This window comes from Myzus persicae, unplaced genomic scaffold (assembly GCF_001856785.1).
Source record: "Myzus persicae strain clone G006 unplaced genomic scaffold, MPER_G0061.0, whole genome shotgun sequence".
NCBI classification, from domain to species: Eukaryota; Metazoa; Arthropoda; class Insecta; order Hemiptera; family Aphididae; genus Myzus; species Myzus persicae.
The window spans coordinates 1450536-1466222 of record NW_019100802.1 but is presented as its reverse complement, the minus strand read 5'-3'; the positions used below and the strand labels follow the sequence as shown (position 1 = coordinate 1466222).

The 15687-nt window shown below is 28.4% G+C and overlaps 4 protein-coding genes across 8 annotated transcripts; 2 read left to right on the top strand and 2 right to left on the bottom strand.

Annotated features, from left to right (window-relative positions):
• Nucleotides 1-2116: 2116 nt before the first annotated feature.
• Nucleotides 2117-4408, top strand: LOC111043134. Of its 2 annotated transcripts, none has more exons than XM_022327986.1 (4): nucleotides 2117-2252; nucleotides 2424-2508; nucleotides 3971-4106; nucleotides 4172-4408. In XM_022327986.1, exons 2-4 carry the CDS (start codon nucleotides 2434-2436, stop codon nucleotides 4354-4356), a joined length of 396 nt encoding a protein of 131 aa, XP_022183678.1. In that variant the 5' UTR covers nucleotides 2117-2252; nucleotides 2424-2433; the 3' UTR covers nucleotides 4357-4408. The 2 variants fall into 2 exon arrangements, with proteins under 2 accessions (XP_022183678.1, XP_022183679.1); XM_022327987.1 differs by having other exon boundaries at nucleotides 2140-2275.
• A 1274-nt stretch (nucleotides 4409-5682) lies between these two features.
• Nucleotides 5683-7916, bottom strand: LOC111043133 (coiled-coil domain-containing protein 94). The gene is made up of 2 exons (XM_022327985.1): nucleotides 7866-7916; nucleotides 5683-6896 (listed from the first exon to the last, which is right to left on the bottom strand). The coding sequence occupies exon 2, from the start codon at nucleotides 6878-6880 to the stop codon at nucleotides 6029-6031; it is 852 nt and encodes a 283-aa protein (XP_022183677.1). The 5' UTR covers nucleotides 6881-6896; nucleotides 7866-7916; the 3' UTR covers nucleotides 5683-6028.
• A 348-nt stretch (nucleotides 7917-8264) lies between these two features.
• Nucleotides 8265-9927, top strand: LOC111043129 (THO complex subunit 7 homolog). Of its 4 annotated transcripts, none has more exons than XM_022327981.1 (5): nucleotides 8265-8394; nucleotides 8550-8616; nucleotides 9012-9135; nucleotides 9294-9606; nucleotides 9674-9927. In XM_022327981.1, the coding sequence occupies exons 2-5, from the start codon at nucleotides 8607-8609 to the stop codon at nucleotides 9872-9874; spliced, it is 648 nt and encodes a 215-aa protein (XP_022183673.1). In that variant the 5' UTR covers nucleotides 8265-8394; nucleotides 8550-8606; the 3' UTR covers nucleotides 9875-9927. The 4 variants fall into 4 exon arrangements, with proteins under 4 accessions (XP_022183673.1, XP_022183672.1, XP_022183671.1 ...); XM_022327980.1 differs by having other exon boundaries at nucleotides 8265-8436; XM_022327979.1 differs by having other exon boundaries at nucleotides 8265-8616.
• Nucleotides 9928-10055: 128 nt separating this feature from the next.
• LOC111043132 (protein C19orf12 homolog) lies at nucleotides 10056-11910 on the bottom strand. The gene is made up of 2 exons (XM_022327983.1): nucleotides 11555-11910; nucleotides 10056-10363 (listed from the first exon to the last, which is right to left on the bottom strand). Exons 1-2 carry the CDS (start codon nucleotides 11724-11726, stop codon nucleotides 10104-10106), a joined length of 432 nt encoding a protein of 143 aa, XP_022183675.1. The 5' UTR covers nucleotides 11727-11910; the 3' UTR covers nucleotides 10056-10103.
• Between the last annotated feature and the right edge of the window lie 3777 nt (nucleotides 11911-15687).

The window sequence follows — 15687 nt, the reverse complement described above, 5'->3', positions numbered from 1 at the left end:
GACATATACACCTAAATAGCGCCGTATTTTATATTTGTTCGGTTTTTCCCATGCGAAGTCTGGTTATATAGGTACAGACATATAGCTTGGTACACATATAATATGTATAAACGATAGTTTAACAATAAATGGAAGTATTGGACTTGATTCTTATATAATTTGTAAAAATGTAACAACCTAAATTATACATTTTTTTATTGCCTACATTATTAAATAGATTCATTCCTGCCGATCATCATTCTGGAACCGTGTTTGAAACTCAGAATAGATCCTACGCATTTCCTAGGCTAATCCGCTGCACTAAAGTGGTAGACGGTTGGTTTTAGTTATATTTTACTGTTATAATTAACGTTTGTAGGGATTCATTTTTTATACTGCTTTAGTTGGAAATTCATGGATAAAAGGATTTACCCTTCCCACAAATAATTATTTACGATAGGCAATTGATTTATAAATTGTAAATAAATTAAAATCGGCTAAAAAAAAGTTCTGGATTCTATAATCTATATAGACAAACCATGATTGGTGTTGCTCATTTTCTCGACCACCTCATTAGCGTGTTTCATTTATATAAATCATTATTCACCAGGTGAATTTCTTAAAATGAAACATAATAAAATTTCTTGTTGATAATATCTACCCCTGGGGGTCATACCACTGGTTTGAGCTGGCAAATTTTGTTGTTGACCCAAGAAATTCGCCTCTGCATCACAGACATACCTACCATATTAAAATATTATATAGGTAGACTCCCCAAACATTTTGTAATGCCCAGTGCGGCAGTGCCTATGAGGATTGAGGATGCATTATAATTTATAATTTACAGTATTCGATTCAGAGTATAGGGTTAGGCAGACCATATTTTTATTCTTTGTAACTCAATTGTAAGCAATGAAATATTTAAAAAAGGTTTTTAAAAATATGAAACAAAGAATAAAAAAAAAGGTTTTTTAAATATTGGCAACAATGTTTTAATAGCCTCTTTTTCATAAAAAAAATGTTTAGTTAACATTTTGAAAATCTTTTTTAATTATCCTTTAGTCGTTTTGGAAAAAAACAGAAAATATTTTTTATATATTTAGTGAAATATTTCCATATGCTTTTCAAACATATAATATGCATCGATGTTAAAATGTCAGTGTTTTCAGTGAAAAAAAAAAACATTTCAACTATATTATTATAGATACATAATATTATATATTAACATGTTAATGTCTTAGCCGCTAGGACTAGGCCATAAATCTTGGCACTACTAAATCAAGTGCTTACAGTCTAAGAATCGTTTTCAGCAAGTTGTAGCTTAGAGTGTTTATACCATAAACTTAATACTAACTACCTATAGTACAGCCCTACGCCTGTACTGGTTTGTAGTTTTGTACTATGTGACATGCAAGTAGAAAGATGGTCGATACTACATAGTACAAAGCAAAGATAATATATAATATAATATAGAAAATAATAATATGATATATATTAACTGTGAGGCATGAAGAACTAAATCACCATCAACTTACTAATTATAGCCTATAACTATACTTTGTGTCAACTGTATTTGAAAATTGAAAATTAAAATACGCATTAGAAAACGAATAATAATAATAAAACATTTTTGCTCAAGGTGCCTGACTTGCTATTCGCTTAAATATGGTTTACAGATTTGCGATTTTCGACTTTTATAAAAGCACAAGACGATTAACTTAACTATTAAGACCACTCAATTACTGATTTCCACGGGAACAGATTTCTATATTTATAGACACTCAAACTCGAATTTCAAACATTCCCGCCTTCGAAATGAGACTACCAAAGAGCCTTATTACAAATTCTTATCAAGAAACCGCCTGTCGTCTGCCCTAACTTTTCAGTTTTGACCTACCTACAAGACACAGGCACTACTTTTATAATCCTAACGATTCTGACTCCATATTTATCTCCATCTTTAATAATAACTCTCAGCGAATGTCAAGGGCATCCAGTTACCCCAGTATTAATAAAAATCTTTAGAGGCATTGGGAACTTTGGTACAAACGTTCACTTTTATGTTGGTCACACTCAAAAATTGGTTATAAGCTAACCAAACTTAGCATCCTGTTCATTTTACCTGGTAAGTGGTTACTGTTAATATAAAATCGAAGTGTATACAGTATTACAGTACCAAGTACTTTTTTCGCCAATGCTGCGTCCACATTTTCAGGTCCAGAATTCTGTTCTTCCTTAAAATTCAAAAATTTTGAGAACGTTTTTGAAACAAGGTAATTATATAGGTGTTGATATAGTAAGTTCTATTCTAGTTTTTTTAATATTACATTTCTATATGAATTGTGTTGTATACGATTTTCATTGTGGAAGTCTAACCTCAAAAGAAAAAAAAACACTGAATATCTACGTTAGTTGTATTAATTTTTTATTCAACAACATTTTAGCAACTTCAAAATGCATTTGTTCGTACGCGGTCAAAATGTCCATGCTTTGGAATGTCAAGGATTTGAGAATATTTCACAGATCAAGGTAAATATTGAGTGTTTATTATGGATGGAACACTATAATATTATGTATTGTGTACTCGTGTGTTATGACTTATGACTAAGTTTTGTCTAAACCCATTCAATATTGATGTACCTACGCAATTTTAATTTTATATTCAATATTTTATATTTTTTTTTATTCTCAATATTTTACTGTTAAGACTATGAGTCCGTATTAAAAAACATAAGACTTGTTCTGTACTACATAGGTATTTAAACATATCCCGAATTGTATTCTATTTGGATTATGTATTGATTATGTACTCTTATGAAACATTTGACTGAAACCCACTGGTCTTGCTAGATGCTGCATGTATCATTGGATATTGGTCCATGTCAATCTCTATAAGTAATTGGGTTTACAAAAAATTTTTTCATAATATATACTGGTCTCTTATTTCAACATCACACTTGTTGCTGGGATAGCGTTATTACAAAATTAAGAAAATCGCTTTAGATATCCATGTACTATATTTAGAGTTAAGGTATACCATGTACTAAGTGTATAATTTTAAAAATGGTTAGGACTAGGAATTCTCTTGATATAAAAAAAAAAAAAACAAATATTTACTTGATTAATTAATATAAAAAGTTTAATAGTGGGTACTGGTTTGTTATTTCCTTGCTATCTATAATAATACATATATTGTATAAATATTCTAATAATTCATTAGGAAAATGTACCATTACTGTTGAGGTACCTATCATAGGTGTAATTCACATAGTATGGGACTATTTTAACAATCCCAAACATTATTAATTAATATTATTTAATTAAACTCATTATTTTATATTTAAACAATGCATTTAATTTACTGGGCGGCGCTATTTTAAACCAGTACCTAATGGCTTTATTTTATTCAACTAAATCATTTAATTTATAACCATGATTTTAATTTTGTACTCTAGTCATTTTTTAATATTATATGATTGTGGTTATTATATTAGTGTGTAGGGAGTGAATAAGGGGGAGAGTGTTTAAGAAGTAAGCCAGCCTCCCAAACATTTCCTAAATTGTATTTTAAGATTATTCAATATGATTACTAGCCTTGCCACCAGTTTCTCCAAATATATGCTGTTTGCACTTATGGTTGATAAACGTTGTACTCAGTTGTGTAGTATGCAGGCCACATGGTGGTAATATTGTATACAATTAAGAAAATGACAATGAATTTATATTTTATTCCTTTTTGAATTAGGCTCAGTGGTGTATTTTTTTCTATGAGGTGATATGACCAAAATTATTTTGCACAGCCGGAAGCCAGGGGAAGGACTTATTGCCCTAACCCCATAAATACACCACTGATTAGGCCTAACCTTCATTATGTTTGATGAGAAATATAAATATTATAAGTTATAATAGCATCCACAGATAGTACATAATATGTGTTTGAAATTACATTTTAATACACCATTAATAACTAAATTTTTGTTGAAACAATTAGAACAAATTAGCTGCTTTGGAAGATATTGAAGAAAATTTGATTTCATTGTACAATCAAGGTCAACCACTTAATGACAATCAAATTGTTGGAGAATTAAACAACTTCAATATTGATTTCATCGTTCCATTGCTGGGAGGTAAATATTTTTATTTTTATTTTACTTCAAAAATATGAAGTTTTAAATTTAATTGATTAATTTAGGAAAGGTTCACGGATCCCTGGCTCGTGCTGGTAAAGTTAAGGGACAAACCCCAAAAGTTGAGAAAGTTGAAAAGAAAAAGAAGAAGAAGACTGGACGATCAAAGAGACGTATTCAGTACAATAGGCGTTTCGTAAATGTTGTTCAGACTTTCGGACGCAGGAGAGGGCCAAATGCCAACTCTTAAATTGTTTTGCTCTTTATATACATAAAATAAATAATGTGGTAACATTTTGGGATTAATTTATTTTTTCATTGAATACAATTTTTGTATTCATACTTTGAAGAGATTGTCAATATTCGATTGAATGGAAATGTGTTTGAGTGGAATAGTAAATATTAAACATTTACAAGTTTTAAATATATTTTAAAACTAAGGTCTGTTTAATATTTTAAACTTCACTTCATTCTAGGTTTTATTTGTAGTTGATTGCTTTACCATAATATACATTGAGCATCTTTTTAAAAATAAATTACCTAACCAAACCATGATGTCAATAAGACAATACATAACCTAAGTATTGACATTCATTTCATATTGAATTTATTAATGGATGTTCGTTTTGCCACACACATTTATCTTTTTTTTAAATAATACACATAAGAATTCCATTCTTGGTGTAGCAAACATTTTACATATGAATTATAATACATGTATGATATATTTAAATATTTACTCGCATCATCAATAAGTTCTAAAAATGTATTAAACCAATGTAACGTAACTAATTTGGTAATTCAACTACAACAAAATACCTTAAATTGCAATTAAATGTAATTAATTTGAAAAATAATAGGTAACTTTAGTTAAGTTACTCCCTACACTGTAGACATGACATTTCTTTTAGTGGGGCATAGAAATATGTGTCAGGAATCCAATACAATTTTGAACTACCCTAGAATATCGGGGCTTGCATATTAAGAATTGCTGCTGTTAAACACTTGTTATACACTATACGCTCTATACGCTATACTCTAAACGCTGTTATACACAAAGTGTATTTGTTTAAATGATATACATGATGTCTATAGATGGGAATGGAAAGATGTGATTAACGCTTCCTTAGATAAAATAAGAAAAAAATTAAATACGTATTATGATTTCAACATCGATTGATCTATTTTTCGGTAGTGAGTTGATGAGAATGATTCAAACAGGGAAAACTTAGGACACAGTTTTCGAATTATTTATATTAACTTTAGTACTTTTTAAAAATAATCAAGAATTACAAAAAAAAAATGTTACATATAAAATTGCCTTAATGGCTATAATAATTTATGAATTATTAATTACTAATTAAGAGTAGAGTATTAGGAGTACATGTGTTTATATTAATATCATGTTTATTTTTTTGTGCCTTGTTTCACTTAGATTTTTTTTCTGGGCTTTTTTACACTTACCTAAAATGTCAATGTCATAATTAAACTAATCGCTTGATGCCCTTTGGATATCAAAGGTTGGTCAGTATAGAATTTTTTTATCATTTACATTGATTTATTACATGTATAGTTAAAATTTAAAATATCCATTAGAGTGAACTATTCAATGGTTCACCCACCACCTAGGCCACATAAGCTGTAACTTCAACTACCAACTTATTCTTGCAGATTTCAAAATTCTTTAATAAAAACTAGTATATTTGAATATAATAATTATTAGATTAAAAATATTCATATATCAAGTATTTTATTAGACAAATAAAGTATTTAGTAAGGTGAAAAAGTAAACAGTACTAAATTGTATGAAAATGTATTATTTACAAATATATTGAAATAGACAAATTGTATTGACAAAATTGAAAATTTTTATTTTAACCTTTAACTTATACTTTCAATTTAATCAAAACAATAATAACTATTCAATTAGAATCATCACTACTGGAATAATTGCCAATTAATGATAATGAATTACAAGATTCTTTAGTCTTGTTGGTACTTGTGACATTATTAACTTTAACTAAATTTAGAAGGTTGAGTTTCGATACTTTTTTCTTCGCACTAGACTGTGCTGTTGAAGTAATTACATTTTTTATTTTACTTTCGGCCATATTGTCCTCAAATTCTACTAACTCTTCATCTTCATTTTCATTAATCTTACGTTTAATACCCATCAATTTTTTTACTGTATTTTCATCTTCTTCTTCTTGCATCCGCTTAATTTGCTCCTTTAATTCTGCAGGGTTGTATTTTAATAACATTGAATCATAATCCACATTACCTTGGCGCCTATTTAAATCTCTTAGCTCTTCAAGAGATTCCATTAATTCGATTTCTTGTTTAGATTGTTGAGTACGATTTTCCAATAATTTCATTGGATTTGTAGCTTCTTCTTCCTTTTCAGCATCTTCTTCTCTCTTTTCCTGTTCTTGTGCAAGTTTTAGAGCCATGAAATTTCGTGTAGCTCCTTCTTCTATTTCATAGTCTGTGTTACGTGGGTCGGTTTTAAAAGATATTTCTTGTAAACACCTAGTGCATTTTATGTAAAACCGGTAAATACGTATACCCAAATAATCTTCATTTTCTGCATCTTCTTTTCGGGCATTAAATTTTTTGCCTTTATAAATGTATTCACCACAAGTCTTACACCGCATGTTGAATGGTGCCATAAGACGTACAGTATACTGTCTATTTTTTGGAAGTTTCATGCGTGGGATTTTTGAAGGATCAAAATCAGGTGGATAGTATTTATTTAATACTTTTCTTTCAGACATATTGAGTATTAACTACCTGTAAAATATAAAACATTTTATTTAATATTTACAATTGTTTTACAAATTATAAAATGTATATGTATAAATAATTAATAGAAGAAAAACAAAGTTTGTTTGAAGATTTTTTAATAGTTTTCCCACCAATATCTCTAAACACCGAAACAACTAGTTTTTTTTAAATGTTCTATTTGCAGTACAATTTCTATTTAGAAATGGCTTTAACTATTACAATGAAAGCTGTCAAAAAAAATTTTATATCATCATTTTAAGCATAAATAACAGGTTGAAGAAAAAAATGAAATTTGTGTGGGGGCTGGTAAAATTTGTTTGTTCCATAGAACATTTCTTCATGGTTCAAAAGTGATATTAAGAAAAACCTTATTCTAAAATTGAATCCCTTATCTTAAAGATAATATTTTATCATATTTGGTTACAATCATAACAGAATTTAATTACCTATAACTTGAGAATAAATGAAACAGAAAATTTAATCTTTAAGCTAAATATTTTAGCAAAACCTTGACTTTCTTTGAATCTTTATTTGGCTGGAAACCTAACTACCTTCCAAAAATATAGTCCTTCTAATAATCAGTCATTAAGTTATTGTTTGCTTTGGAGTATATTACACAAGCAGTTGCATATTGTTATTTTCAACCTCAACGGCACAATATAAAAAATGGGAACATGTTTTATTTTTAGTCATAATATTGTAAATTATATTTATACAAATTAGTATTTGAGATCATATCATACTAACAAAGGCTACCTAACGAAAAAGTTATCAATACATAGTCATAATTTTTCCTGTGTATGCTTTTAAAAATAATTCCTTATGATAATTAATTATAATGACCAGATTAAAAGGTGTGAAAGTGTTAAATACCAAGGTGTCACATTATTTTAGGTTTAATAAAAGATAATTAATTGCGATAGTTTAAACCATAGAAACAATGAATTTAAATTTTTACAAAATGTTATTACTTACCAAATATTTGATGCGACAAAAATAATAAAATAATAGAAGACTGTAGTCAGTAGTCACAGATTTAATATTAATTAATAACGAATATATTAAATATGATTAATAATAAAAAAATTCAAATTGGACATATTATTCTATAATCTACTGATTATTATACCAAATATCAAAATGGCAGACACTTTTATCATGGTAAAAGCACGATTTATCTTAAACCGTGGTGAGAACCATAGATTTATATTATAAACAATACATATTATATTATATAGTCTATAGTGTTGTCCAAAAAATGATAACATTACCGCGTCACTAATCTGTTGCCAACTTAAATTAAATGGAACATTAAATTAAAATCTTTGAGTTATCAACACAGTTCACAAACATAATATTATTATTATTAAATAGCCAAATTGAAAATATGTTAGAGATATTAGTTTATAGTAGTGCCGTTGATTATCGTATATATTTGTATTAGTAATTACTATTTTAGTAAAGTAATGTTGAGGCTTGAGCACCTTTTCGCGCTATTATATATGTTTGTAATTTAACTATTACCGTTAAGGTTTTAATATAATAGGTATCTGTTGTTGAGAGAGGACCATGAATTAAGATATATTAAATAATGCATTTATATCTTAATTCATGGTGAGTACAGTGTTATAATAATTTAATTTAAAAACGGTTGTTTAGATAACGAGCTTCAATATATTTTAAATATCAGCAGTTGATGATCACATTTTATAAAATATGAATGACGGTAAATGATTTTTGTAATTAGTCAATTAGATATTATTGATGTTAATCCAATAGGAGGTTTTTCACACTGTGAATTTATTTTTTCAAATATTTTTTTTCTCATACACCAAATTCACATATTGAGGTCCACAAAATTGTGCAGGTTGTAAAATGCAGTAATTTAAAATTAAATTAAAAAATGTGTTAATAAAAGTATTGTAGTAAAAATGTAACAAAGATGTATTTTAATGTTCTCGATTCTGAGCACTAGACATATCTATTATCTTATAACATGAATCATAAGTTTTATAAGTATATCGATGGTAATATCTTATTAATTGCAGTTGTTTATGTTGTTTCAAAAATACTCAAAAAAGTTCAATGCTCTATAAATACGGTTTATTTTTGTTTTTATAGAAGAAGTAATTTGGCGTAAGCTGCTCATTGATGGTGATGGAATTGGTGATGATAGACGTTTAAATATTTTGCTTAAGACATATTTAAAGTGGTGTAATACTAAATACACAGATCCTGTTGAAAGGTACGCTTTTGTTATTTACAAACCCATTTTGATCCAATAGGCACCTTCTATTTGTATATTGTGAAAAGAGTGTTATGGCTTGACTTTAATGTTATGTCGGTCAAAGTTAAATCAATCTATTGAAAATGTTAGTTTAATAACATTAATTGTGTTTTTAGCCAAAAAGCCATGGAAAAGATGTTGGTTCATCTTAATTTATGTGAGCATGCAATGAAGAAATCCCAAGCTGTTTCGCGTATGAATGTAGAAGAAATGCTTATGTATGACAATATGTCTAGTGAAATTGATCATAATATAACAAATACAAAAACTGAGATAGATTGTGCTAAAGAAGAATTAAAAAAAGCTAAAACCATAAGGCGAAATCGTATGGAGTATGATGTTTTAGCAAAGCTCATTATTCAGCATCCCCCTAGAACTGAAACTGCTAAACGTCTTGATGATTTAAAAGATGAACTTCAAGCATTAAAAGTAATGTCATAAACAAATTTATAACTATGCTAATATTGTACTAATGTTTGAAATAATTTGATTTCAGATGACAAAAAATGAAATCAATCAAAAACTAGATAAGAGACGAAAACAACTGCATGTACTTATGTCCGCATTAAATGACTTAACAGATAGTTTAGATGATAATGGTTCGATGAGTGAAGATATGTCATATGAGACATTTGATGATGAAGACCTTGATATATTAACAAGAAAAGACGATGTTGAGGAGCCAATGTCTGATTAATCATTTAAAAAATTAAAATTGTTTACAACCTAATAAAAATTGTATATTATCAATATCAACAAAAGAATTGTAGCTTAAATAATTTAATACACTGTATGTTTACATTCAATAGTAATTTATTTTAAACAATAATTATGCAATTTATTTTATATTTTCATTAATTTTACATTATAAACAGATCCTTGAACATACATACATTTGTTTATTGTTTTAACCAAAAAAAATTATATTAACTACGGCATATTTCCAGACTCATTTCATTACGTAAAAAGTTTATAGTTTCATGAATGACAGCCTGTTTTATTGATTGACTTGTGCTTAATAAAACCACCAATTTGACAACGTCACTTACGTCAATTGATGATATTACATTTTGTATGGTATCATACAGTTTTTTCTGTTTTTCATAGTCCATTTCATTTATAATTTCTATAAGAGACTTAAAATCCTTAGTCATTGAACAAGCAGCTACTGTACCCACTACTCCACCTAAAATCACAAACATTTACTACATAACTAATAACAAAATTACAATGTTCACACACAATAAAATGATACTGTAATTAGCATTCATCATAAGTTTTAATTCAATAACATACAATATAATATAATAATATATAATACATATGATATGATTATTTGAACTTAATTTAATAATATGATAAAAATATTTATTACCTATCTTTATATTTAATTTAACAAATCAGAAATAGATTGAAATGGCTAAAATAGTGCCTGTATCTTTTTTAATTAAGCTATCGTGGATATTGTTGAAAACGTTATAACTAAAGACCAGATTTAATTGCATCGAAAACACAAAAATTGTATAACTGAACCAAAAATACATAATAATTGCACTATAAAAATTCAAGTTATAAAAAAATTTAGATAAATATTACTTTTTTGATCCTAAATTGATAATTAGATATATTTCCAAATTATGTTCATTCAAATTCCATTACTTAAAATATATTTGTACAAGTATTTTATCAAAATTAACATCTTTTTTACCCGACATGACTTCATAACAAGATTTAATGGTTTTATACCCATAATTTTTTCAATCAAATCCTTAGATTTGTCTTAATTTTATTTTCCATCTGAACCAACTAAAATTATCCATATTGGGTAATTACCCACAATAAAAAAAATGATGAATATATATTGATAATGGCTCTTAACAAAGGCTTTATGGTACAACTACGGATCGTCTACAAACAACAAAAACTAGGTATGTCATAATAGCGTTTTAATACAACAAATTTAGCAGAGTTAAATATTTTGTTCATTTAACCACACAAAATTGTAAAAAAATGCAAAACATTGCATAATAAAATTAATTACCCATAACACACAAGGTATAATATAATATTGACTATATGTTAGATCAGATTGGTTTATCTAAACTGCAAAAAAAAAAAATGCTATATCAATTAAATCCAATCTTTAGTTATAACAATAAACAAAATATGATTTAGTAAGTAAATACAATTTTATTTTTCAATGAAAAAATACAGAGAAAAATTGTAAACTAAATGATTCAAAATTGTATTATTTTACAAATCTATTATTTGTTGTAAACATTTAGTGTAATTTTACAAATACCAAAGGTTAGTTTAAAATTAAATGGTTTTTAAACGTTATTTAAATAAATTGTATTTATTAATGCTATTACTATACCAGCAATTAAACCACTTTTTCCACCAAGTAATCCGCCAACAAGAGTTGCAATGCCTGCTATAAGACCACCTTTTACAGATTCTTTAACACATATTTTTATATTTTCTTCCTGAAAAATTTCACCAACTACTTGTAGTGATTTTACCACACTTTGAGGTGCTATTGATGACATTTTTCTTGATTATTTATTAATAATGACTACCTATGAAAGTTTAAAATTATAGACATGAAGATCTATATTCTATATTCATATGAATCTGATAATTCTGATGAATTTTACATGAAAAACATTTTCAACTATCTTTAAAAATTACAACCGTGATATGAGTACAATATGACCATCGTTTGTCAGCCTGCACATCGTTCGAAGTCCATGATCATGTTATTTTGACATTCTGACATCAAAAACAAAAGAATACTGATAAGACACAGTGTTGCAATATTAAAAATGATAGTAAAAATGTATATTATAATATTATTGGTAAACATTTGTACTACGCAGTAGATTAAATTCATTTTTGCCAAAAATAGTACATTTGAAGAGTCATTGTCTGTATAAAATATAATTATATACTTTAAAACTTTCAAGTACCCAGAAATAATATTTTTAATATACAACAAAATAACAGATATCATTATTATTGGTTAATTTAATTTCATCCATATTTTACCATAAAAAAACTAAGACTATACTACTACATAATATCTTTAGATTTTTGGTGACAGAATAACCTACTTACGTGACACCTTGTTTTAAATTGTCAACCCTTAGGGCTTAGATATAAATGTTTAAAATTTTAAACTTGTAAATTTTTAGTTCTATACATTTTTTTCAAAATTTGGGCTAAATGTTTATAAAAAAAAATCGTGCATAGGTATGTATTTATAATATTTTTCAACTTATATTGTAATATATCAGTAAAGGAACCTTTTAATACGTTTTCATGCTTATGGACCCCACAATTATAAATTTATTAACATTTTAAAAAAAAAGAGGGTTTGTGGATGTCGCTCTGCAGTGCATTAGGTTACAAGTGGGTCCCCGTAAATTTGAATTCAATATTTCAATGTATCATATCATCGTACCTATATGAAAAACCATTCTGAGTGGAGACGGTATGTCAGTCTAGGATTATTTTATTTATTTCTTATGTACGGACTGCCAACCAGTAAGTTTAATTAATATGATTCATAATAATATTCTAAAATTATCAATGATGTTGGAAATGCTATGTACTGACGTCCCGCCATATTATACTTATATACTTAAGATAGCGAGGGGGACGCATGAGATTGTTCACACTAGGATGTGATTGACCTCGGGAAAGCGCCTTGAAAGATTTAGGACAACAACTAAAGTCTTTGTGTGCGTAGTTCTGAGAACTCGACAAACGAAATTGCGTTGCGAAAAATGTATGGAGACAATTAGAAACATGGATATATATGGACACATATAATGAATAATATATATATTGTTCTATTATAATAAATAGCCGTCAGATAATATATCGACAGCGACAACCGCGTAGGAGTAGACCGTTTCCTGGAACTCGTACGCTCACATGCAATATAGTAAACGGGGTCAGCTCCATCTTATCGTTAACAGAGTGGAGATTGGGCCTATAAAACAGGGACCCAGTCACCCGATATTCAAACTTGATTTACCAGAGCCAGTACGAACACCTTCACGCCAGTCGACTCTGATAAATTTCAGTGTTATAAAAATATTCTATCAGTTTTACATGTCAAATAAAGTCTATGTTCATAATGATCTAAAATTTACTTAGAATTTATTACACCTTGTCATCATTAATCTTGTACACCACAATCTGTGGGCTGGACCACTACAGAAAAATATTAAAGATATTTATGTAAAATTGGGCTGTTTTGGAACCGAATTACAACAAAATGACAAACGTTATTTTTTGTGTTGACTGATGATAATTGATATGTAACTTTTTCCTGTAGGCAAGGAGTAAGGACAAGAAAATTAGGCCTAGAAGAGAATGCCTGTAGATGGAAATCGGAGGGGAGACTTACGGGCTCAGTCCCCCCAGAATAATTTATTTGGAGTTATAAATTTATAATCTCAGTAAATATTTAAAAAAATATCGTTCTTTAGTACAGATTACAGAATTATGTATGAATGATTTTTTTTATTATCATTCAGTAAGTACCTACAAAAAACATATTTTTAATATTATACCTATTCACAAGTTTGTTATTCTGTTATTCATTTGTTATTTTTCATGTATCCATGGTGATATTGCTGGTTTACAAAAATTAAATTAAATAAAAATTTATTACATATATACAATATAATAACAACGTTGAGTTTAAAACTATGTATATTTTAGATTGTGACTTAATATCAATGAATGTATATTGATTTTGCAATAAAGTGGTATTTTTCTGTCTGTCATCATCGCTTCTTCGGTCTTACCACAGAAATGCTTCTATTTTAATCTTGGGGAGTAGTTTCTGGTTGAAAATTAGATGAAGTTGGTATCTTGGGGGACTTCAAATAAATCCCAATACTGCAATACTTACCAAGAAAAACAAAAAAAAATTGAAGAAAAGTGGGAAATTTTCGATTTTTATTAGTCTTTCAATATGTAAAAAATAAATAATAATAATAATAATCGATAAAAAATATTTTGTTCGGTCACAAGGGTTTGTTACAGGGTTTCTCATAAGTTGTTGTTACTGGAATCATAGATTATATTAATAATACCTGGGCTGGAATTAAAAATAATTTGAGCTTAAAAGGACAATTGTTTTTAATGAGCATTTGAAGTTTATATTTTTACAACATTCGATATACCTTCGTAAAATAATTATGCCAACATATTAACCTATTTACTATAATATATTTATTTAGGTACTATAATACTATATACTATAACGTCTATAACCTATTTCTCCTTAAATGATTTTCATATTTTGTTGTCATTCAAAACTAATAACTGTATATAGTGGCGGATCCTGGATTAAATTTTTTTTTTTGGGGGGGGGGGCATAGTCCAAACGCATTTCAAAATACAAGAAACGGGACATAATTATAAACTATTGAAGATAGATAGGGGGGGGGGGGGTTGAATAATAAAAATAAGTATGGCGATTGTAAACAATGAATAATACATTTATTATTATGTTTTATTATAAATAAAAGCAGGTGTACCACAAGGTGCAGTTATTGCCCCTCTACTTTTCAATATCAAAATCGCAGATCAGTCTACCTAACCCCATATTTTAGTCGGTGATTTCGCTGATAACAAAGCCATAATAACAATCAGCCCAGATTCTGTCTTAGCGTCCACTTACATCATAGAGTAATACTATTACTATTATAGTATTACTCTATGACTTACATACAAGATCTAGTCTCTCTTGAATCGTGGTACAAAGCATAGGGAGTAAAAATGAGTGAAACCAAATCCATCCACGGTACATTTGCACATCGCCATGGAATATACCAACAGTTTATCTCAGTAATCAACCGCTTCTTTCTGCCCAGGGAATACGATACCGACTCTTTCGACAACTTTTAACATCTAAGCACATGAAGCTCTCCAATAAGCTACTCTACAAACTCCTTCTTAGGCCCATTTGGACTAATAGGATCCAACTATGGGGCGCTGCCAAAACTTTCAACATCTACCGCATTCAGAGATTCCAATCTAAAACCCTACATTCAATTCTAAAAGCGCCATCCTATGTCTCTAACCACACCTTCCATACTGATCTCAAAATACCATTTGTCTCTGAACTAGCAATAACCTACTACAAACTTTTCAATAGCCGCCTAGCACACCATAAGAATCCCCTAATGTCCAATCTATCATCTGCTTCTATCCCAGAAAACCCGATTAACCGACTCAAAAGTAAAATAATTGTATGATATCCTTATGTTTGCAATAAATTGTTTATCTTATCTTAAAAAAAGGCAGTGGTATCGTGACGGCTGCATACGAATTGCGTCCCAAAATACAAAAATGTATATGGCGATATTCGAGTTGCGTCCGCGATATTTGCACAACACATACGAGTTGCGTCCGCGATTTTCTCGCGACATATCCGAGTTGCGTCCTGGTTAATAATTTATTAATTGGTTAATAATCCACATAATAATA

What these genes read in the sequence shown, in the direction of transcription:
- LOC111043134 (XM_022327986.1), top strand. Translation starts at nt 2,434, where the DNA reads ATGCATTTGTTCGTACGCGGTCAAAATGTCCATGCTTTGGAATGTCAA. An exon ending in AGAATATTTCACAGATCAAG is followed by an intron (nt 2,509 to 3,970) that starts GTAAATATTGAG and finishes TGAAACAATTAG; the next exon opens with AACAAATTAGCTGCTTTGGA. An exon ending in CATCGTTCCATTGCTGGGAG is followed by an intron (nt 4,107 to 4,171) that starts GTAAATATTTTT and finishes TGATTAATTTAG; the next exon opens with GAAAGGTTCACGGATCCCTG.
- LOC111043133 (XM_022327985.1), bottom strand. Translation starts at nt 6,880, where the DNA reads ATGTCTGAAAGAAAAGTATTAAATAAATACTATCCACCTGATTTTGAT.
- LOC111043129 (XM_022327978.1), top strand. Translation starts at nt 8,887, where the DNA reads ATGAATCATAAGTTTTATAAGTATATCGATG. An exon ending in GTTTTATAAGTATATCGATG is followed by an intron (nt 8,918 to 9,011) that starts GTAATATCTTAT and finishes TTGTTTTTATAG; the next exon opens with AAGAAGTAATTTGGCGTAAG. An exon ending in TACACAGATCCTGTTGAAAG is followed by an intron (nt 9,136 to 9,293) that starts GTACGCTTTTGT and finishes TTGTGTTTTTAG; the next exon opens with CCAAAAAGCCATGGAAAAGA.
- LOC111043132 (XM_022327983.1), bottom strand. Translation starts at nt 11,726, where the DNA reads ATGTCATCAATAGCACCTCAAAGTGTGGTAAAATCACTACAAGTAGTT. An exon ending in AAAAAGTGGTTTAATTGCTG is followed by an intron (nt 10,364 to 11,554) that starts GTATAGTAATAG and finishes TTGTGATTTTAG; the next exon opens with GTGGAGTAGTGGGTACAGTA.